The following is a 22,548-nucleotide window of genomic DNA, read 5'->3' on the forward strand; positions in this document are numbered from 1 at the left end:
GGGGGAGGGAGGGGGGGATGGGGGGGAAGGGGAGTGAGAGGGTGATTGTTTCAAATGTCTTCAAATGTCTGGTGATTGTTTTGTATTTATTTATGCGAATGTGTACTTGTATATATATTAACTGATCATTGAGATCTCGCGAGATCACGGCGAGGTCACGTCTTTTCGAAGCTGCTCCATGCGCTCACGCTCTCGAAGCTAAGTGATCTATCACAATCGTGTTTTTGTCGAGACTGTATCTATCTTTCGGTGTGTGTACCTACAGCGTATCTTTTGGAAAATTTTCGGTGCTAATTTTTCGTACATGTATACACAATCGTCGGTTAATGGTATCGAGTATTCTGCGGCCTAGTACTCGTAGGCTTAGACTACCGTACCGTCTCCGACCTTGTGGTTTTGTTTTTCTCTCAGCGATTCGTCGAATGCGCTGAAATTATTTTCGTTCTCTGTTTCGTACCAGTCGTTCACCCCGTACCTCCTTGTTTAATATCTGTACTCACAAAAAAAAAAAAAAAAAAAACCCAAAAATATTTCCTTCCCAGGTCTTATTCGTTTATTTGTTGTTCTTTTTGTTCGTTCGTTCTTCGTTCGCGATCACGCGGTTAGAAATGTATAATCTCTCCCCTGAACAACTATTTTCTCTCATATATTATAACACCCTTTTCTTCTTTTCCTACAAAAGGATGCTTTCGTCTTGCTCACCAAATCTATTCATTCCAAAAAATATATATAATACCATCTCTTACAGTTCCTCCTTTCTACATTCCCTAAACTATCCAGAACTCCACCCCTCCTCCAGTGTCCTCAAACGTATTTTTGACTCGAAGGTCTCAAACTCATTTTGCAAAAAATGTTCGTTTCCCATGAATCATACACTTTTCAAAATCCAATCTCACCCCTCCCCTCCAAATCCTCCCCATCACCCATCCCTTTCAAATCTCCCCCCTTGCCCCTTCCCTCCCCTCCCTCCTAAACTCCCCCCACACCCCTCCCCTCCGAGACTCTCCCTCGCTCCTCCCCTCCTAGACTCCCCTCTCACCCCTCCTCCTCAAAGCATCCTCCCTGCTTGTTCCCCCTTCCAACTTTCACCTTCATCTCCCCAAACCTTCTGCCTCGCTCTTCCCCCTCCTCAAATAACACCTCACTGTGCCTCACCCAATCTCCATCAAACCTTTTGTCCGCCCCATTCTTCCCTTTCTCCAAGCTATTCTGAAATCTCTGAAATCTCTGACACACCTTCAACAGCTCTCCCTACCTCTTCCTCCTCTTCCACATCTTACCCTACCCCTCCCCCCCCTGTTCTGGACCCGATGCTCCCCCTTCCTCTTCATTAACGGTATGGACCTCAAACATCCGGGGCCTTCGCTCAAACTTGACTGACCTCTCCATACAGGTTGCTTCTGACAAACCAGATGTGATCTGCTTAACAGAAACTTTCCTCCTTCATGATGTCTCTGATGCCTTGGTATCTCTCCCAGGTTACTCCCTCCTCCGGTATGATAGACCTGAGCCTCGTCCTGGAGGTGGGGTTGCTATCTTTATAAAAAACTCTTCCTCACTCGCCCTCCACTGCCCTCTCTCCACCTCACCCCCAGGAATACCTTTGGCTACGGCTTCCCCTTCGCTCCCACCTTTTGTTCATCTGTGTGTTGTACCGTCCACCAAACAGCGATGACTCCATCTACATCTCACTGTCTGATAATATGGACCAACTTCTATCTACCCATCCCAACTCTCTCTTCCTCATATGTGGTGATTTCAATTGTCACCATGCCAGTTGGCTGGGTGTGGGTACCTCTCTCACCAGCCATGGCTCTTCAGCAAAGGACTTCTGCGACTCACTGGGACTGACACAATCTGTCAATTTCTCGACCCGGATCTCAGTCAACGGAGCATCTTCTCTTCTGGATTTGGTTATGACAAACTTCCCTGAAAATGTCTGCTGCTCTTCTTCTGCTCCAATCGGCTCATCTGATCATGTGCTTGTCAAAGTGGACATCTCTCTGACCATTCTCAGAGAGCCTCCTCAGCGTCGACGAGTCTGGCATTTCACTCAGGCCAACTGGCACGGTCTTCAAGCAGCCATCAATCATCTGGACTGGTCTCCCATCTCTACCGCCTCTGACATCAACTCATCCTGGGAATTCTTTCAAAGTAAATTGCTCTCTCTCATGCACAGATTTATACCATCTCGTCTTCAGTTGTCATACCCTTCCTCCCGTCCATGGTACACGGAATCTTGTGGTGAGGCTGTTGCCCTGAAACAACTTGCTTTCGTCTCCTGGAAAGCAAATCCAACGGAAGGAAATCTCATTTCCTTTCACAAAGCCCGAAACAAGTGTGTGTCCACCCTCAGGAGAGCCAGGAAACAATATCTCACCATTCTCAAGACCGAACTCTCTTATCTGTCTCCCTCTCCCAAATCCTGGTGGCGTCTGGTCAAATCTGTTTCTGGTGTTTGTTCCCCCTCCATCCCCTCCCTCACCTCAAACGGCTTAACGGCTGACTCCGCACGTGAAAAAGCTGAATGCCTCAACTCTGTGTTTGCCTCTAAATCTTGTGTCCCAAACCCATCCCTCTCTGTACCCACCGTACCCAGTCGTACCCAGCTGCTCCTGGACTCTGTGTCCTTTCCTCCTGAAAAGGTGGAAAAGTTTCTGTCAACCCTCGACTCTGATTCTGCAACTGGTCCTGACGGCATCAGCCCACGGGTCCTAAAATCATGTTCTTCTGCTCTTTCACTCCCTCTTTCTGTTCTCTTCACCCTCTCTTTTGCTCAAGGTCATCTGCCATCTGCTTGGAAATCAGCCAACATCACCGGTTTGCACAAAAAAGGTGCAAAAACAGATCCCAGCAACTACAGACCAATCAGCCTTCTCCCAATTATCAGCAAAGTCATGGAATCCATCATTGCTTCAGATATTAAATCTTTCCTCTTCTCCAATGGCTTGATCTCTGATCATCAATTTGGTTTCAGACCTGGTCACTCTACTCTGGACATGCTGCTTCTGCTTTCTCAACAATGGATGGAGGTCCTCAACGCCAAACAGGAAATTAGAGCTGTCTCCCTTGACATTTCACGTGCCTCCGATACGGTCTGGCACCCTGCTCTGCTCACCAAACTCTCCTCCTTTGGTATCCATGGAAATCTCCACGCATGGCTGGCGGACTTCCTCTCTGGTCGTAGTCAACGTGTGGCCCTGAATGGGTTTCTCTCATCTCCTCTTCCTGTTCAGGCTGGAGTTCCCCAAGGTAGTGTTCTGGGCCCTGTGCTTTTTCTGGTCTTCATCAATGATCTCTCTGACTCTCTTGAAAATCCTCTCTATCTCTTTGCTGACGACTCTACTCTCTGTCGCTCCATTCCTCATCCCTCAGATCGGCAGTCTGCAGCCTCCTCACTCTCTGCAGACCTGGACAAAATCACAGACTGGTCAAACAAGTGGAACATGTCTTTTAATCCTGACAAATCTCACACTCTTACAATGTCTCTCCGAAAGGACCGACTGGACAACCCTCCCATCTACTTTCTCAACAATCCTCTCCAAGAAGTTCTGTCGCTCAAGCTTTTGGGTCTCACTATCTGCCATGATCTTTCTTGGGAAAACCACATTTCCAAGCTGGCCTCCAAAGCCAGTCGCCGACTGGGCATCCTCCGTCGTGCGAAGTCCTTCCTTGGCACACCTGAGCTCCTCACCACATACAAGGCTTTCATCCGCAGCTCAATGGAATACTGTTCTCCCCTCTGGGCTGGTGCTCCTGCCTCACAGGAGGCTGCTCGGCTTCACGCTGTTGAGGCCAAAGCTTTCAGAATCATTGGAATCTCCTGCGATGTAGTCAACACCGAGGGCCTTTCACTCACTCACCGCAGGCAGGTTGGTGGTCTTTCTGTCTTCTACCGACTCCTCTCCGGCCTTGCTCCCCCAGCTCTCTCTGTGCTCTGTCCCCCCAATATTCCTTCAGGTCGCACAAGATCTGCCTGCAACCCTCTTATGGTTAAACTGCCAAAGTCTAGGCTCTCTGCTCACCTTCACTCTTTCATTCCCCTTTTCTCCCACCTCTGGAACAAACTCCCCCAACTCCCTTCAATCCCACTCCTCCCTCCAGGTCTTTAAAACAGCTGTTCACCACCATCTCTTATCTTCCCCCATCGAAAACCTTGATCTTTTCTACCCCCGGTAATTCACCCCAGAGTCCTTGCAGTGTTCATATGTTTTATTCCTCTCCCACCTCCCCCCCAAGTCCTCCCGATGTCCCTGCTCTCAAATGTTGTGTTTGTGTCCTTCCCCCTCTTCCCCCTCTCTTTTGTGTCCTTCCCCCTCTCTCCCCATCTTGTCTGCCGCTCCCCTTGTTTTTTGTGTGTCGGTTTGTCTTTTTGTGTGATTAATATTAGCTCTTTCACGAGCCTCGATCTTGTATACAAAAAAAAAAAAAAAAAAAAAAAAAAAAAAATAAACATTAATTTAAAACGGCTTAAGCACTATCAAGCGATTTTTTCTTAACTCCAAAAAAACGATCTTTTTTTATATAATTTTTTCCCTTTTTTGCCTAAAACACTCCCAGGCACTCACTGATGAACCACTGAAAGTTTGACGAACATCCATTCAGCCATCTCTGAGAAAAATGGCGACACACAGACACACACGCACACACAGACCAACATCTCTCTTATATAGTAGATTTACTGGCTATACACATCATGGATACCCAATCAGACCATCCGCAGAGGGGGGATAAGAACAAAAAGTGTGAGGGTTATCGGCCTCTTTATCTCACTGGGCGGGAGCAGTCGTGCTCCGAGAACCCAACCACTACAAGGGAGGGGTTGAGAGGAGAAAAACTGTGGCGTCTAGGGTGCGTTGAGTCGTAGAGTTGCAGGACGTCATGAGCGTCATGCGTGCAAATGCGTGTGGTGCGAGAGAAACTGCGAATTGTCAATCTGGAGGAGTGGGGCCACGGCAAGGCCACCAGTCGCTGGTGCCCTGAAAAAGGACAGTTGGTTGACTGTGCCCATGTAGAGCTCGTGCGTTCAGTAGAACAATTTATATATACAGACAGCTGAGAAAAGAATGCACGAGATAAATAGCCTACTGTGTAAGAATTAAAAAATATGTGTGAGCGTGGCTTGGTCTGGACCTAATCGGTGCGTTCACTCCGTCCGCCCCAAGACTTGGCTTCCAGTTCGTACTACCAACGTGAGCAGCACCACTCGCCCTGATTGTTCTCTCTTGACGCTCCAGGAGGCAAGCACAGGACCAAAGCCAAAAACCAGCACAGGACCATATCCAAAAACCAGCACAAGACCAGAGCCAAAACAAGCGCCGGACGAAATCCAAAAACCAGCGCAAGACCAGAGCCACAACCAGCGCAAGACCAGAGCCAAAACCAGTGCAAGACCAGAGCCAAAACCAGCGCAAGACCAGAGCCAAAACCAGCGCAAGACCAGAGCCAAGACCAGAGCCAAGACCAGAGCCAAAACCAGCACAGGACCAGAGCCAAAACCAGCACAGGACCAAATCAAAAAACCAGCGCAAGACCAGAGCCAAAACCAACACAGGACCAAATCCAAAAACCAGCGCAAGACCAGAGCCAAAACCAGCGCATGGCAAGAGCCAAAACCAGCGCAGGACCAGAGCAAGACGAGCCAAAACCAAGACCATAGCCAAAACCAGCGCAAGACCAGAGCCAAAAACCAGCGCAAGACCAGAGCCAAAAACCAGCGCAAGACCATAGCCAAAAACCAGCACAAGACCAGAGCCAAAACCAGCGCAAGACCAGAGCCAAAACCAGCACAAGACCAGAGCCAAAACCAGCGCATGACCAGAGCCAAAACCAGTGCAAGACCAGAGCCAAAACCAGCGCAGGACCAGCGCAGGACCAGAGCCAAAGCCAGCGCAATACCATAGCTAAAACTAACGCTGGACCAAATCCAAAAACCAACGCCGGTCCAAATCCAAAAACCAGCACAAGACCAGAGCCAAAACAAGCACCGGACCAAATCCAAAAACCAGCGCAAGACCAGAGCCAAAACCAGTGCAAGACCAGAGCCAAAACCAGCACAAGACCAGAGCAAAAACCAGCACAAGACCAGAGCAAAAACCAGCACAAGACCAGAGGCAAAACCAGTGCTAGACCAGAGCCAAAACCAGGGCAAGACCAGGGCAAGACCAGAGCCAAAACCAGGGCAAGACCAGAGCAAAAACCAGCACAAGACCAGAGCCAAAACCAGCGCAAGACCAGAGCCAAAACCAGCGCAAGACCAGAGCCAAAACCAGCACAAGACCATAGCCAAAACCAGCGCAAGACCAAAGCCAAAAACCAGCGCAAGACCATAGCCAAAAACCAGCGCAACACCAGAGCCAAAACCAGCGCAAGACCAGAGCCAAAACCAGTGCAAGACCAGAGCCAAAACCAATGCCTGCTGAGTATCTGCCCTCCGGCTCTTTTATAATCCCTTAGCGAGGGCGGGGCCTAAAAGTGGATGAAGAATTCTCTTGACGCAACTACGCCTGCTGATTGGCGCATCCCCGCTTGACGTCTGCATCACATTTTGTCCAGTTGGTCTCCAAACGTCAGCACGCGACGGGTCCTCCTCGATTAACATGGGCCAGCGTCTCGTGATGCTCACAAGCGCGGGTGCAAATTCTGGAAGTGCTTAATTGTAGGTGCGAACGGAGCAATTATGTATCCACAGGATGATAACGGCCAATTAGCGCCCGGTTCTTCGGAAGTACATGGTGTACAGACAACGGAGATGATCGCGGCTGTTCTCTGTGCTTCCTTTACCGCGCTTCCAAGCCGCGGCGCGCATCCCTGGTGTACGTAGATGAGGGAGGAGGAAGGTAGACAGTTCGTGTATGGGTGAAGCGATGTTGTGGTTCGCTGGTTGGGTGTTTTTGAGTGGTGGAGCAATGAACGCTGTGGATGTTTTATTGTCATTTAACTGAATGTGAAAATTATAACGAAACCAAAATAAAGCATAACTAAAAATGTGTTTACTAAAAGCGATGTGTTGTGTCCTTATCGTGTATTTAAACTCAAGATTTAGAGACGGGGAGGACGAGTGGCATTTGGGATTCGGAGCGCGATTCAAATGCCTTTTGGCTACGGCGACTACTCTCACACTCACCATGGAGCTATTGATCTAAAACACGATGCACATATGTACCAATCACCCCCTAGGAAATGGGGAGAAAAGGGGGGAAAAGCTCTCCAACCCTCACCAATGCATTGTATCACATTCTAACCCACTACACAAGGGAAAGGGACGACTCTAACATTACATTATGGAAATAACTACGCTGAGGGACTTGCATGTTGGGTGCAATTACCTTTGGGGCTGGTTCACAGAACTACAATATATATATATATACATATATATATATATATATACATATATATATATATATATATATATATATAATATATAATATATATATAAAATATATAATATATATATATAAAATATATAATATATATATATAAAATATATAATATATATATATAAAATATATAAATATATATATATAAAATATATAATATATATATATAAAATATATAATATATATATATAAAATATATAATATATATATATAAAATATATAATATATATATATAAATATATATATATATATATAAAATATATAATATATATATATAAATATATATATATATATATATATATATATATATATATATATATATATATATATATATATATATATATATATATATATATATATATATACAACATTGTTGCACAGCAACTTGCACAAATGTGGCCAGAACAGTTGCAGAAAAACTATTTGTGCGATTTTGGTTGTGCAATTGAATGCTCAGGTGTGCACCCGGCTTAAGGGAGAAAGCAGGAGCATGAAAAAAAAAAAGGCTTTTTAAAGTCATGTATGTAACATTAAAGCCCACCAATGTGGCAAAAGATTGCTGATGATGAACATAGTAATTGTTCTTATAATCCGATGGGTTCCGTCATGCAAGCTGTATCCTCTCTCACCTTGGAAGTAGACTCTGGCTCAGAGACCGTGGGTGCAGCTGTCTGTTGGTCATCACAATGTCCATCCTGATGATTATAATCTTCATTCGATCTGTGATCACTACCTTGCAACTGTGGCTGTTGTATGCTCTTACCACAATCTCCAGAGCCATTATTTTGACGGCTTGTATGACCGGTAGGAGATGGACCAGATGGACCATTCGTGCCCAATGGGGCAGTTTGTGCTTCTGGCTCTTGCTTTACATCATTTACATTCTTGTCATTCTTCTGCAATGGACGCAATCGCAAAACAGAATCACCATCCGCATTTGTGTCTTGTTGACCGTAGGTATTGTGACGCCCAGCAATACCAAGCATTTCTTCTGGCTGCTCAACAACTCCAACGTGCTCCCTGTTCTCCGCGATTTGTCTTTGCCGCTCATCATGTTCAAGTTCACCTCCCAGGTATTGCACCTGCTGCAATATGGCGAGGTGGGCACGTCCCAAAATGTGGGGAAGAGCCTGTACAGGCAAAAATACACAACGTGTACACTCCTCAATAAATACTTGATGTCACAAAGAGAATCATGTTGAAAAGGCTTCATACAAGTATGCATATGTTAACTCAATAAGTTGTGCAAGGTTTTTTTGCACGTGCAGCACATTTACAAAGCAGTCTTGCATCAGGTGCATCAGGTAAGAGCTAAACACAAATGCACAGCTGCTCTTACTGTCTGTCACACTCCATTTCTCTGTTTGTCTGTCCGTTCCCTTATATATTGTATAGCTTGAGAAGGGAACATTGTTTGGCCACCAAACTTGGCAGAAATAATGGGGGCCCCATGGGAAGTGTCATTGGGAAAGGGCCAAGGTTGAAGGGTAGAGGGGAAGGGTGGAAGGGCTTAAATGATCACAACCCAAATCTTTGTAACAGCTTAAATGATCACAACCAAATTTAGCACACATAATAGGGGAAATGGGGAGTAAAATAGGGTAGAAGGCAGACATTTTAGGAGTGGGGAGTGTGGGGAAGGGGAGGGAATGTTCTTGATCATCGAGGTCTGGCTATTCAGGTCAGCCCTATGGCCCGTAGTGCCACCAGACGTGGCTTGAATAATTGGGGTACCATGGGGGATTAATGAGAAATAATTAAGTTATTAGCTATAATAGATTTGGAGATTTAAGGACGGGGTGAGACATTTCGAACAGGGGAAGGGTAATCTACTTAACTGCTTTAAATGATCGTGACCAAACCTTTCAAGGATTGTGTAGGCCCAATGGCAGACCAACAAAGAGGTGTGTGGAGGTTTCTTTTGGAAGGAGATAGAGGTTACTTGTGTTAGTTGTCTTCAGAACAGTGGGGGCACAGCACCACAATCCCCTTAGTGCTTTTTTAAGGTCAAAATCCATTAGGGATGTACTTTCCCCAAAAAAATTGACCTGTGAACGGTAGGTTTTTTTTGCTCCCTCACTGCTTGATTAAATAGAAAGTGGAATTGACGCAAATGTGTCAGAGGCCCAATTGGCCTCCGTCCAAGTTAGATGTCAACCCACTGTTACATTTGATCTCAATTAAAGGGCATATGAAAAATCAAAGGTCCCATAAGATGGTGTTGGCCTGGTGTTGGCTTAGCGGTTAGGGTGTCGGCTTGGGATCCTAGGATCCTGGGTTAGAATCCCGGTCGATCGTTGAATTAACGCCAGGGGGGTTGACTCAGCCTGTCATCCTTCCGAGGTCGGCAAATTGAGTACCAGCTTGCTGGGATGAATGATCCCGGTGTGTACCCCGGTTTAGAATAGGTACACTGTATCCCTGCGCATCGTAAGAGGCGACTAAGGGTTGGCGTCAGGAAGGGCATCCGGCCATAAAAACATTGCCTCAAACAGGGAACCATGATTGTCATGGGGCCCGCAAGGCTAACCCCTGCTCTAGCGGGGAAAATGGCCTTAAAAACGATCATTCTATTCTTCTATTCCTTAAGGTAGAAAGAAAGAGAGAAGAGAGAAGACAGATAAGTAAAAGAGACAACATGATGCTTCTAACTCGAGTTATGGCCTGCAAAATGATTTTGAAAGGGCACATGACCCACATGACCTTTGACATTTTGAATCTACAATTGAATCCGTTCATCTTTGCATTAGAGTCCATAATTATACCAAGTTTGGTCAAAATCCGTTCAACGGTTCAAAGGTTATCGTGGTAACAAAAATCTGCTACTTTGAGCTCAAGCTCACATGACCTTTTATCCCTTGAACCCAAAATATAATCAGTTCATTTTAGCATCATAATACATCTTTGTACCATGTTTGTTAAAAATCCCTTCAGTGGTTCACAAGTTAACGAGGTAAAAATTGATCATGGACAGACAGATGCACGAACGGCCAACCCAAAAACATAACACCTTCGGCAGTGGAGACACAAGAACAAGAAAGCAAGCAGAGCGACACATGTTGGACATGGACAGACAAGCCTGCTCGTGACTCTCGCCATCAGCAAGAGGCGTGTGCGACGCTGTACGCGTCTTATGTGATACGCTGTAAACTTATGTGATAAGCAATGGTGAAAACAGAAAAAATAGACTCACAAGCAGTGCTGAAAATAGGAGGACGGTAGCCACAAGTTGCAGATGCCAAGGTAGATTGTGGTACGTAGCCCGAAGGAAGTCTCCAAATGCACCACCCAGGTACTTAACAGGTTCAAGCACAAATGTGGTCAATGTCACAGCCAGAGCCTGATCCAAATGGAAAAGGAGGATAATAAAGAGAAAAATAAATATAGTCATCATCATCTACATCATCTACATCATCTTCATCTTCATCTTCATCTTCTTCTTCTACTACTACTACTACTACTACTACTACTACTACTACTACTACTACTACTACTACCATAATTATTCCCACCACGTCGTGGAAAAAAAGAAAATTCTTAGTCATTTCTTCCAATTCGCAAAACTTCTGGAATGTATTGCCAGATGTCCAAAATTCAAATAGCTCTTCGATCTTTGAATAATTCTAGGAATCGGTCAAGTTAATCATGGCACCTTTTACATTATTATTAAATACAGACTGTCAATCGTTTTCAGGTGGATTACCAGTCATGAAAGCCACCAAGTCAACCACCAATCTGGCTGTCACATAGACATGTATTTTGTATGCCCAAATGTGTGTAACTGGTTCCCTGGGCAATTTACCAGCTTGTAAACACTAAATAATTATAAAAATGGGGAAAAATGTAAACAGTTGTTAAAACTCAGTGACTGATTCAAGAATTGACAGCTAAAATAATACACTTCCTAATGCTGCTGCTGCTGCCTTTATTTTCAGCTGCTGCTGCTACCCAACTTTCATAACAAACATGGACCTTTGATAAAGAATAGGGTGATACATTAGTAATAATGTATGTGGTATAGTTTTGAAAAATAAAGAAGCTTTATGGAAAAGTTGCACCTTTGTTGGAGAGACCTCCAAAATGGGATCCACAAGCATATTGCGATGGTGAATTAGGCAAGGATCCTCTTGTAGAGTGAAGGACTGCCGAGCCCATTCTGCAACACAGAAAAAAAAGAATCCTTGCATTGGTCATTCATACCCGTTATATACAAAACATGGACAAAACACAAGCCAGAATCCAATAAGGAAACTAGAACGGGCACTCGGTAGAGCGCATACCTTCGCCGCAGCTACTGTTCTGTACTTGGCATGGGAGTGTAGGGAACAGAACAACAAAAATACGATTTTGACCTTTTCGTGACCTTGACCTTGACCTTTGACCCGATTGCTCCCAAAATCTAATCAAATGTGTCCCGTATAATAACCAATCATCCCACCAAATTTCATGCAATTCGGTTGAATACTTTTTGAGTTATGCGAATAACATACACACACACACACAGACATACAAATAAATACACAGCGATCAAAACATAACCTTCCGCTTTTGCGAAGGTAATAATTAGTGGAGATGTATGTAGTGAAATCGTATTCGTACTAATGCTGAACCCAGGTGATGAAGATCGTTGCTCGCTGACACCGCTAGGGGCGCGGCTATAAGACCCGCTGCGGTCGGTGCTCAGGGGGACTTCTCCTGTGTCATGTTACATCTAGTGGACTCGCTATGTTACATCTAGTGGACTCGCTAACGGTACGCCTGCATAGAATATTAAGCTTGCTTGCATTGAATGTTATGAATGGACCCATGTGATGCCAAACCTTATTCCTATTGCATTTCCTGTATTTACAGAATGATGTCATGGTCTTAATGGAATTAAACCAACAGATGGACTAAAGTTGTGGACCCGATTGGTTTTTCACAACACTTAATTCCATTAACGATCTACCGACATGGCGGGCAACAAGACGCTGTTGGTCACACAATTCTGCGCCGACCCGCAAGCCTCGGATGGTGGATTGCAACTGAAGCACTGGCTGAAAACGTTGGAGAACCATTTCGCTGAGCCTGAGACCGAGCCGACGGCTGTCGCGAAGCTAGCAACGCTGCACTCCAAGGTCGACAACAAGGTGTACAACAGTATTGCACAATGTGCGACGTACGACCTCCCTATTGCGGAGCTCAAACAATTGTACATAAAGGAAAAGAGCCCGGTGTATGCTCGGCATTTGCTATTAACGCGACGCCAGCAACCCAACGAGCCGATGGATCACTATGCCCAGGAGCTCCGGCAACTCCTGCTGGACAGCACCCGGGAGCCACGGACTCACGAGCAGGCTCAGGATGACCTTCTCCTAGACGCCTACGTCGCCGGGGTCTCCTCTCAGGACCTACGGCTCAAACTCCTGGAGAAGACCGACCTGCCTTCGCGGCGGCACTCGAGCAAGGAAAGGTACACACTGAAGCGCGGTTGCAGTCGAACGCCTATGATCGCACGCGCCTCTTGGCGGGAACCTCGCTACACGCACGGCCTGAGAGTGCTACCGCCGAGGGAGCGGAACTGCTCGCGGAACTCCAGGATGCTCCGGAGGAGGATCCGGTCCTGATGGCTGCCGCTACGACCAGACCCAAGGCCTTACGCGGAGCCACTTGCTACTTCTGTGGGGGACAACGACATCTCCGGACAGTGTGTCCGGCTCGGGACGCCATATGCCATTTGTGCTCGCAAAAGGGGCACTACGCAAAAGTGTGCCGGAAAACCGCACGCGGCTCGCGGCCGCGCGTGACCTTGAATGGGCTCATTGTGGAGCCTACGAGCCGAGCTCGGAACACGGCGCCTTACCCGGCTTTGAAGGACAGGGTCCCTCCTCGCGGGCCCCTGGTCGCTCAATCGACCTTGGTGAGAGTCACCGAACAGCCACAACAGTCTCATCCTCAATCGGGCACGGCACATGCGTCCTTGACTAGACTCCGGGCCACGCGAGGGGCTTTGGAGCCTCACCAAGCCCCAGCGGTACGTTCTCATCGTGTCTCTCAAGAGCGTACAGCGTCCACTGGCGGCGACACGAGCTCGGTACCAACTACGGTGGCCCTCACCCGTCAAACGGCGATTTCGAATACTACGGAGGCCCATACCCATCAAACGGCGATTTCGAATACTACGGAGGCCCATACACATCAAACGGCGATTTTGAATCGCAAAGCACCGGAATGCATGGGAAAGCTCTCTGATGGCTTTAACGGATTCCCCATGAACAACGAATACTCCGGCAACAACCGCAAAACTGCAGATTGCATGGGAACACACCCTGACAACTTATACGAGACTCCACGGGCACCCTCTGACGCCCGGAAAACTGCCGCTGGCATAGGATCCGCCCGCGAGGCTCGGCCGACCCACTCGGGAGGTTCGGTCCCACTCCCAGCAGGCTCGTCCGGCCTGGCTCAAGCCCTTATTCCCCTCATGGTCGAGGGCCATTGTGTGCGGGCCTTGGTGGATACAGGGTCTACGGATAGTTTTATCGACCAGCGACTAGTGCACAGGCATGGTTGGCAGGTCTTGAGGTCTACGAGACGGATCTTCATGGCTTCCCAGGGACTTCGACTCAGCACGAAGGGGGAATGCCGATTGAAACTCGTGATAAAGGGACGGGTCTTCCCAGATGTACACACCTTATGGTCTTACCTGCTTTATGTGCTGATATTCTGTTAGGACACGATTTTCTTAAGCGACATGGATGGCTGGAAATGGAGTTTGGTGGGCCTGACACGCTTGTTGTGGGGGCTGACGCGCTTGCTGTGTGTGCCCTAGCGAAAATGGAAATCCAGCCGCTTTCGCTGTTCCCCAATCTAACCTCCGACTGTACCCCTGTAGCGGTAAAATCACGGCGCTACTCTCGAGCAGACATGCAATTCATTGCGGACGAAACGGCTCAGCTCTTGAAAGACGGGATCATAGAACCTAGCCGGTCGCCGTGGCGAGCCCAGGTCTTGGTGGTGCGAAGCGATGCACACCGCAGACGCATGGTAATCGACTATTCCCAAACGATTAACCGCTTTACACAGCTGGATGCCTACCCCCTTCCGGGGATGGACGCGCTGGTGTGACAGGTGGCCCAGTACTCGGTCTACAGCACTCTCGATCTCCGTAGTGCGTACCATCAGATCCCTATCTCTAGGGCAGATCGTATCTATACCGCATTTGAGTCGGGGCAACGGTTGTACCAGTTTACTCGATTGCCTTTTGGGGTAACGAACGGGGTCACCTGTTTCCAGAGGGCCATGGATGACCTCATTGCAAGGGAGAACTTAACCGATGTTTTCGTCTACCTAGACAATCTTACGGTTTGTGGGAATGACCAAGGGCACCATGATGCTAATCTGAAGCGCTTCCTCGAGGTCGCGCAGAGGTATCACTTAACCATGAACGAGCATAAGTGTCAATACTCTCTACGCAAGATAGATCTTCTGGGGTACACCGTGACCCATGGCTCTGTCGCTCCGGATAAGGAGCGTCTGCGACCTTTGCTCGACATGGCCCCTCCCTGCGATCGGGCGTCCCTGCAGCGCGCCCTCGGGCTATTCGCCCATTACTCAAAATGGGTCCAAAATTTCTCCGCGAAACTTCGCCCCCTTGTGGCCTGCGACACATTCCCTCTGCGTCCGGCCGCATTGGCGGCCTTTGGAGGCCTTAAGGCCGACATCGCCAGTGCCGCTGTGGCGACGATCGACGAGAGCGGATCTTTCGTCCTCGAAAGTGATGCCTCTGATCGGGCCATCGCAGCGACCCTCTCCTAAGGAGGGCGTCCGGTGGCTTTCTTTTCACGGACTCTTACCTCCGCTGAGCGGAGACATTCGTCTGTCGAAAAGGAAGCGTATGCGATCGTCGAGTCTATTCGGCGATGGCGCCCGTACTTACTCGGGCGATGTTTCCAAATCATCACGGACCAGCAAAGTGTTGCGTTCATGTACGACACATTACACGCCCAGCGCATTAAGAATGAGAAAATCACTCGCTGGCGTATAGAGCTTGCCGACTTCTGCTACACTATCAAATACCGCCCGGGGAAGGATAACCAGGCCGCCGACGCCTTATCGAGACCGGCTACGTGCGCGGGTATCGCCACTTTGGAGGGCCTACGCGTGCTGCATGCCACTGCGGGGCATCCGGGCGTAACGCATTTCGCTCATTTTGTGCGGCGTGGCAATCTACCATACTCGATTGATGATATCCGCCGTATCTGTCGCGACTGTGCTATATGCGCGGAAATCAAACCGCGTTTCTATAACCCACCCATGGGGACTCTGGTTAGGGCTACGAGGCCGTGGGAACGCTTGGCGATGGATTTCAAGGGCCCATTGCCGGTGTCGAGTAACTCTCGCTATCTGCTCACTATCGTCGATGAGTACTCGCGATTTCCCTTCGCTTATACGTGTGTGGACATGACTGCTGCCACGGTAATGCGATGCTTACAGAATTTGTTCTCTATGTTCGGGTACCCGGCCTATGTGCATACTGACCGGGGTGCGGTCTTCTTGTCTCAGGAGGTGCGAGGCTATCTGCTCCAAAATAACATCGCTTCTAGTTACACCACGCCGTACAGACCCCAGGCAAATGGGCAGATCGAACGCTTCAACGGGATTATATTGAGGGCCGTCATGCTCAACCTCCGGACCCTCGGCCGGGGCCTCGATAAATGGGCTTGGTCGCTACCTGCAGCGTTGAACTCGATCAGGGCTCTACTGTGTACGGCCACCAACCAGACTCCCCACGAGAGACCTTTCCACCACCCCAGGAGCACGGGGTGTATACGGTCTTCACCCAGTTGGCTCGCTGAGCCCGGGCCGGCCTACCTCAAACAGGCGGTTCGCACGAGCAAGTACGACCCCTTAGTGGACAAAGTGCAGATATTCCACGCTAATCCTGAGCATGCTCGTGTGATGACAGCTGATGGACGTGAGACCACTGTCTCCGTACGTCATCTTGCCCCATGTGGGATCGCCGACCCTTGTAGGGAATCGGACGAACCGATCGAACCAATCTTTGAGACTATGGACTCTTCCGACGCTCCCGTCGCTGAAAGTCTGCCGACCCTCCCTTCGCCGCATCTACCCGTGCCCGAAGGCTTGGCGGTACCCCCTTCGTCACCTGACTCCGGTAGCTCCTCCGACGCCGGGGTCTCTGGGATACGTGATGCCGTACCCGGGGAATTTCGGACGCGTGCTGGCAGAGAAATTCGCCGCCCGGACCGGTACGGTTGGGTCGACTGATACCATGTTCCACACCCTGTTAATGCTGACGCTCGCTCGATTCTAGCCGCTCTGCAGTGTAATTCTAACGGTGGGGAGAATGTAGTGAAATCGTATTCGTACTAATGCTGAACCCAGGTGATGATCGTTGCTCGCTGACACCGCTAGGGGCGCGGCTATAAGACCCGCTGCGGTCGGTGCTCAGGGGGACTTCTCCTGTGACATGTTACATCGAGTGGACTCGCTAACGGTACGCCTGCATAGAATATTAAGCTTGCTTGCATTGAATGTTATGAATGGACCCATGTGATGCCAAACCTTATTCCTATTGCATTTCCTGTATTTACAGAATGATGTCATGGTCTTAATGGAATTAAACCAACAGATGGACTAAAGTTGTGGACCCGATTGGTTTTTCACAACAATGTATATGGATGCTGGTTGTTGCTATGGACACACACACACACACACACACACACACACACACACACACACACACACACACACACACACACACACACACCATTGGCGCTAACATTTGCAAACCTACTCCTTTTAATCTACTTACTCAGCAACCCTTCTCCCATTCCCCTCTGCCCCTTTACACATTCCCCTTTCATCCACTCACTTATTCTCCTTTTCCCCCTGCCTTATTTACATCTTCACATACTTCCAATCACTCACTTCCCTCAACCCATTACCCTTAATCCACTCCCACTTATATCCCTTCTCTCACTAGCTTTTCTACCCCTTCACCTACTTTCCTTAATTCCTTGGCCCATTGATCCCCTCTACCCTTTCAATGACTCCCCCCCCCCTCGACACTTTACCCTTTACCCATTCCTCCACTCCCCCGTACCTTTACACCCACTTACTTACTCCTTTACCCACTTCCCCAAACTCTCTAGGTCATCCATAAGTCGACTTCAAATGTTGCTTTCAGAGAATAGAGTACATTCTTAGAATAGTTCCCACACTTTGATGTTAAAACATAAGTTTGATGTAACAGTCCCAACTCCCGAAATCCTTCACTACACACTCTGAGGACAAGGTGGAGTTTTAAGCTAATTTGGTTCAGTGGTGCAGGAGTGCATACAAGTCAAACGAACAAACACCTCGAATGATCATGGTGATTTCTGATGTTGATGCAGAGATTTGACATTCTGTATTCTATTACATTATGACTTGTGTTAGGGACCAGACTGTTATCGATTTCTAGGATCGAATTGTGATTGGGTAAGGTTCCATTTGCTGTTTAACTAATAACTTTGGAAGGGAATCCCACTCAACACGACAATAACTTTGGAAGGGAATCCCAGTGGAAGGGATTCCCACTCAACACGACAATAACTTTGGAAGGGAATCCCACTCCCCTCTCCAGGTCTTCAAAACAGGTGTTCACCACCATCTCTTGTCTTCCCCTATCCAAAATCTTGATCTTGTCTACACCCGTTAATCCACCCAAAATCTACCTCCTTCAAATTCCGTTTTCTTTCCTCAGAGTCACTATAGTATTTATCTTGTTTATCCTGTTTACCCTGCCCCAGCCCTCTCCCTTCCACAGATCTCCTGATGTCCCTGTTCTCTTCTGCTGTTGTGCTTCCCTCTCTCTCCCACTCCCTTTATTATATGTTATATGTGTTATATATGGGAAGGGAGAGAGGGATATGGACGAGAGAGTGCAAGAATGTGTTGGGACTTCACTTGAGTGGCCACACTCTGTTTCCTGTGGTGCATATAACTGAAATCAGACATCCACAAAAGAGGACATCGGGGGTCTTCCGTATGCGAACCTGTGAGGGTTTAATGATTCATCCATTCTTTTGTCACAACGGCTCAACTTTAACCCACTGTGTGCTGGGTTTTTTAAGAGATTCAGCTTATCTTCTCAAATCATCCCTTTGAGGTACTAATGGGTCCGTTGATCCATTGGACCAAGTTTTCATTGGTCTTCACGGCCTTGTAGCATACCTACCTGCTGTATCCGTTTATCCGATCGATACAAAACTTTACAGATATAATTGACTACCCATGGGAAAGATTTGTTGACAACGATGACGTCATCTCCGAAACTGCCCAACTGATACATTTTTTTTTTTTTTTTTTTTTTGTATACTGAATCGAGGCTCGTGAAAGAGCTAACATTTACTTCACAAACAAATCAACCAGACAAACAAAATATATAAAAAGAGGGAGCGGAAAACAAGATGGGGAGAGAAGGGGAAGCACACAAACACAACATTTGAGAGCAGGGAGATGTGTGGAAGGGAGAGGGCTTGGGGGGAGGAGGCATGGGAAGGGGGGGGGGGGGAGGGAGAAGTATAAAACACAAGGACATCAAGGACTTCCAGGACAGAAGTTGGTATTTCAAAAAAGTGGAATTGGGGTGAAATTAGCGGGGGTAGAAAAGATCAAGGTTTTGGATGGGGGAAGATAAGAGATGGTGGTGAACAGCTGTTTTAAAGACCTGGAGGGTGGAGTGGGATTGAAGAGAGTGAGGGAGTTTGTTCCAGAGGCGGGAGAAAAGAGGAATGAAGGAGTGAAGTTGAGCAGAGAGTCTTGATTTTGGCAGTTTGACCATAAGAGGGTTGCAGGCAGATCTTGTGCGACCTGTAGGAATATTTGCGGGACAGAAACCAGAGAGAGATGGGGGGGGGGCAAGGCCAGAGAGGAGTCGGTAGAAGACGGAAAGACCACCAACCTGCCTGCGGTGACTGAGTGAGAGGCCCTTGGAGTTAGCTTCATCGCGGGAGATTCCAATGATTCTGAATGCTTTGGTTTCAACAGCGTGAAGACGAGCTAGGTGTGAGGCAGGAGCACCAGCCCAGAGGGGAGAGCAGTATTCCATTGAGCTGCGGATGAAAGCCTTGTATGTGGTGAGGAGCTCAGGTGTGCCAAGGAAGGACTTCGCACGACGGAGGATGCCCAGTCGGCGACTGGCTTTGGAGGCCAGATTTGAAATGTGGTTTTCCCAGGAAAGATCATGGCAGATAGTGAGACCCAAAAGCTTGAGTGACAGAACTTCTTGGAGAGGATTATTCAGAAAGTGGATGGGAGGGTTGTCCAGTCGGTCTTTTCGGAGAGACATCGTAAGAGTGTGAGATTTGTCAGGATTGAAAGACATGTTCCACTTGTTTGACCAGTCTGTAATTTTGTCCAGGTCTGCAGAGAGTGAGGAGGCTGCAGACTGCCGATCTGAGGGATGAAGAATGGAGCGACAGAGAGTAGAGTCATCAGCAAAGAGATACAGAGGATTTTCAAGAGAGTCAGAGAGATCATTGATGAAGACCAGAAAAAGCACAGGGCCCAGAACACTGCCTTGTGGAACTCCAGCCTGAACAGGAAGAGGAGATGAGAGAAACCCATTCAGGGCCACACGTTGACTACGACTAGAGAGGAAGTCCGCCAGCCATGCGTGGAGATTTCCATGGATACCAAAAGAGGAGAGTTTGGTGAGCAGAGCGGGGTGCCAGACCATATCGAAGGCACGTGATATGTCAAGGGAGACTGCTCTAATTTCCTGTTTGGCATTGAGGCCCTCCATCCATTGTTGAGAAAGCAGAAGCAGCATGTCCAGAGTAGAGTGTCCAGGTCTGAAACCAAATTGATGATCAGAGATCAAGCCATTGGAGAAGAGGAAAGATTTCATATCTGAAGCAATGATGGATTCCATGACTTTGCTGATAATTGGGAGAAGGCTGATTGGTCTGTAGTTGCTGGGATCTGTTTTTACACCTTTTTTGTGCAAAGCGGTGATGTTGGCAGATTTCCAAGCAGATGGAAGATGACCTTGAGCAAAAGAGAGGGTGAAGAGAACAGAGAGAGGGAGTGAAAGAGCGGAAGAACAGGATTTTAGGACCCGTGGGCTGATGCCGTCAGGTCCAGTTGCAGAATCCGAGTCGAGGGTTGACAGAAACTTTTCCACCTTGTCAGGAGGAAAGGACACAGAGTCCAGGAGCAGCAGGGTACGACTGGGTACGGTGGGTACAGAGAGGGATGGGTTTGGGACACAAGATTTAGAGGCAAACACAGAGTTGAGGCATTCAGCTTTTTCACGTGCGGAGTCAGCCGTGTGGCCATTTGAGGTGAGGGAGGGGATGGAGGGGGAACAAACACCAGAAACAGATTTGACCAGACGCCACCAGGATTTGGAAGAGGGAGACAGATAAGAGAGTTCGGTCCTGAGAACGGAGAGATATTGTTTCCTGGCTCTCCTGAGGGTGGATACACACTTGTTTCGGGCTTTGTGAAAGGAAATGAGATTTCCTTCCGTTGGATTTGCTTTCCAGGAGACGAAAGCAAGTTGTTTCTGGGCAATAGCCTCACCACAAGATTCCGTGTACCATGGACGGGAGGAAGGGTATGACAACAGAAGACGAGATGGGATAAATCTGTGCATGAGAGAGAGCAGTTTGCTTTGGAAGAATTCCCAGGAAGAATTTATTATCAGAGGCAGTAGAGATGGGAGACCAGTCCAGATGATTGATGGCTGCTTGAAGACCGTGCCAGTTGGCCTGAGTGAAATGCCAGACTCGTCGACGCTGAGGAGGCTCTCTAAGAATGGTCAGAGAGATGTCCACTTTGACAAGCACATGATCAGAAGAGCCGATTGGAGCAGAAGAGCAGCAGACATTTTCAGGGAAGTTAGTCATAACCAAGTCCAGAAGAGAAGATGATCCGTTGACTGAAATCCGGGTCGGGAAATTGACAGATTGTGTCAGTCCCAGTGAGTCACAGAAGTCCTTTGCTGAAGAGCCATGGCTGGTGAGAGAGGTACCCACACCCAGCCAACTGGCATGGTGACAGTTGAAATCACCACATATGAGGAAGAGAGAGTTGGGATGGGTAGATAGAAGGTGGTCCATATTCTCAGACAGCGAGATGTAGATTGAGTCATCACTGTTTGGTGGACGGTACAACACACATATGAACAAAAGGTGGGAGCGAAGGGGAAGCCGTAGCCAAAGGTATTCCTGGGGGTGAGGTGGAGAGAGGGCAGTGCAGGGCGAGTGAGGAAGATAGTTTTTTATAAAGATAGCAACCCCACCTCCAGGACGAGGCTCAGGTCTATCATACCGGAGGAGGGAGTAGCCCGGGAGAGATACTAAGGAATCAGAGACATCATAAAGGAGGAAAGTTTCTGTTAAGCAGATCACGTCTGGTTTGACAGAAGCAACCTGTATGGAGAGATCAGTTAAGTTTGAACGAAGGCCCCGGATGTTTGAGGTCCATACTGTTAAGGAAGAGGAAGGGGGAGCATCAGATACAGAACAGGGGGGGGAGCGGTAGGGTAAGGGTAAGATGCAGGGTAAGATGTGGAAGAGGAGGAAGTGGTAGGGAGAGCTGTTGAAGGTGTGTCGGAGATTACAGAATAGCTTGGAGAAAGGGAAGAATGGGGCAGACAAAAGGTTTGATGGTGATTGGGAGAGGCGCAGTGAGGTGTTATTTGACGAGGGGGAAGAGCGAGGCAGAAGGTTGAGGGAGATGAAGGTGAAAGTTGGAAGGGGGAAGAAGTGGGGAGGACGCTTTGAGGAGGAGGGGTGAGAGGGGAGTCTAGGAGGGGAGGAGCGAGGGAGAGTCTCGGAGGGGAGGGGTGTGGGGGAGATTTGAAAGGAATGGGTGATTGGGAAGATTTGGAGAGGAGGGGCAAGGGGGAAGATTTGAAAGAGATGGGTGATGGGGATGATTTGGAGGGGAGGGGCAAGGGGGTAGATTTAGAGGGGAGGGGTGATGGGAAATGGGATTTTGGGGTGATGGGATTTTGAAAAATGTACGATTAATGGGAAACGAACATTTATTGCAAAATGAGTTTCTTGAGACATTCGAGTCAAAAATACGTTTGAGGACGCTGGAGGGAGGATGGAGTGCTGGAGAGTTTAGGGAATGAATGAAAGACATTATTAAATCTCCTTCTTTACAC

The 22,548-nt window shown here is 48.1% G+C and overlaps 1 protein-coding gene across 3 annotated transcripts in view; it reads right to left on the bottom strand.

The window, feature by feature from the left end:
- Positions 1–7,847: 7,847 nt before the first annotated feature.
- LOC137414183 (chloride channel CLIC-like protein 1) overlaps positions 7,848–22,548 on the bottom strand; it is a 57,705-nt gene continuing 43,004 nt past the window's right edge. For all 3 annotated transcript variants that reach the window (XM_078771374.1, XM_078771373.1, XM_078771375.1), the window contains 3 exons: positions 11,438–11,535; positions 10,573–10,719; positions 7,848–8,509 (listed from right to left, as the gene is read on the bottom strand). In XM_078771374.1, coding sequence (XP_078627500.1) covers positions 7,964–8,509; positions 10,573–10,719; positions 11,438–11,535 — 791 coding nt within the window. In that variant the 3' untranslated portion in view covers positions 7,848–7,963. The remainder of the gene's footprint in view (positions 8,510–10,572; positions 10,720–11,437; positions 11,536–22,548) is intronic.

Source organism: Myxine glutinosa, chromosome 2 (assembly GCF_964187855.1).
Source record: "Myxine glutinosa chromosome 2, kmMyxGlut1.1, whole genome shotgun sequence".
Lineage (NCBI taxonomy): Eukaryota > Metazoa > Chordata > Myxini > Myxiniformes > Myxinidae > Myxine > Myxine glutinosa.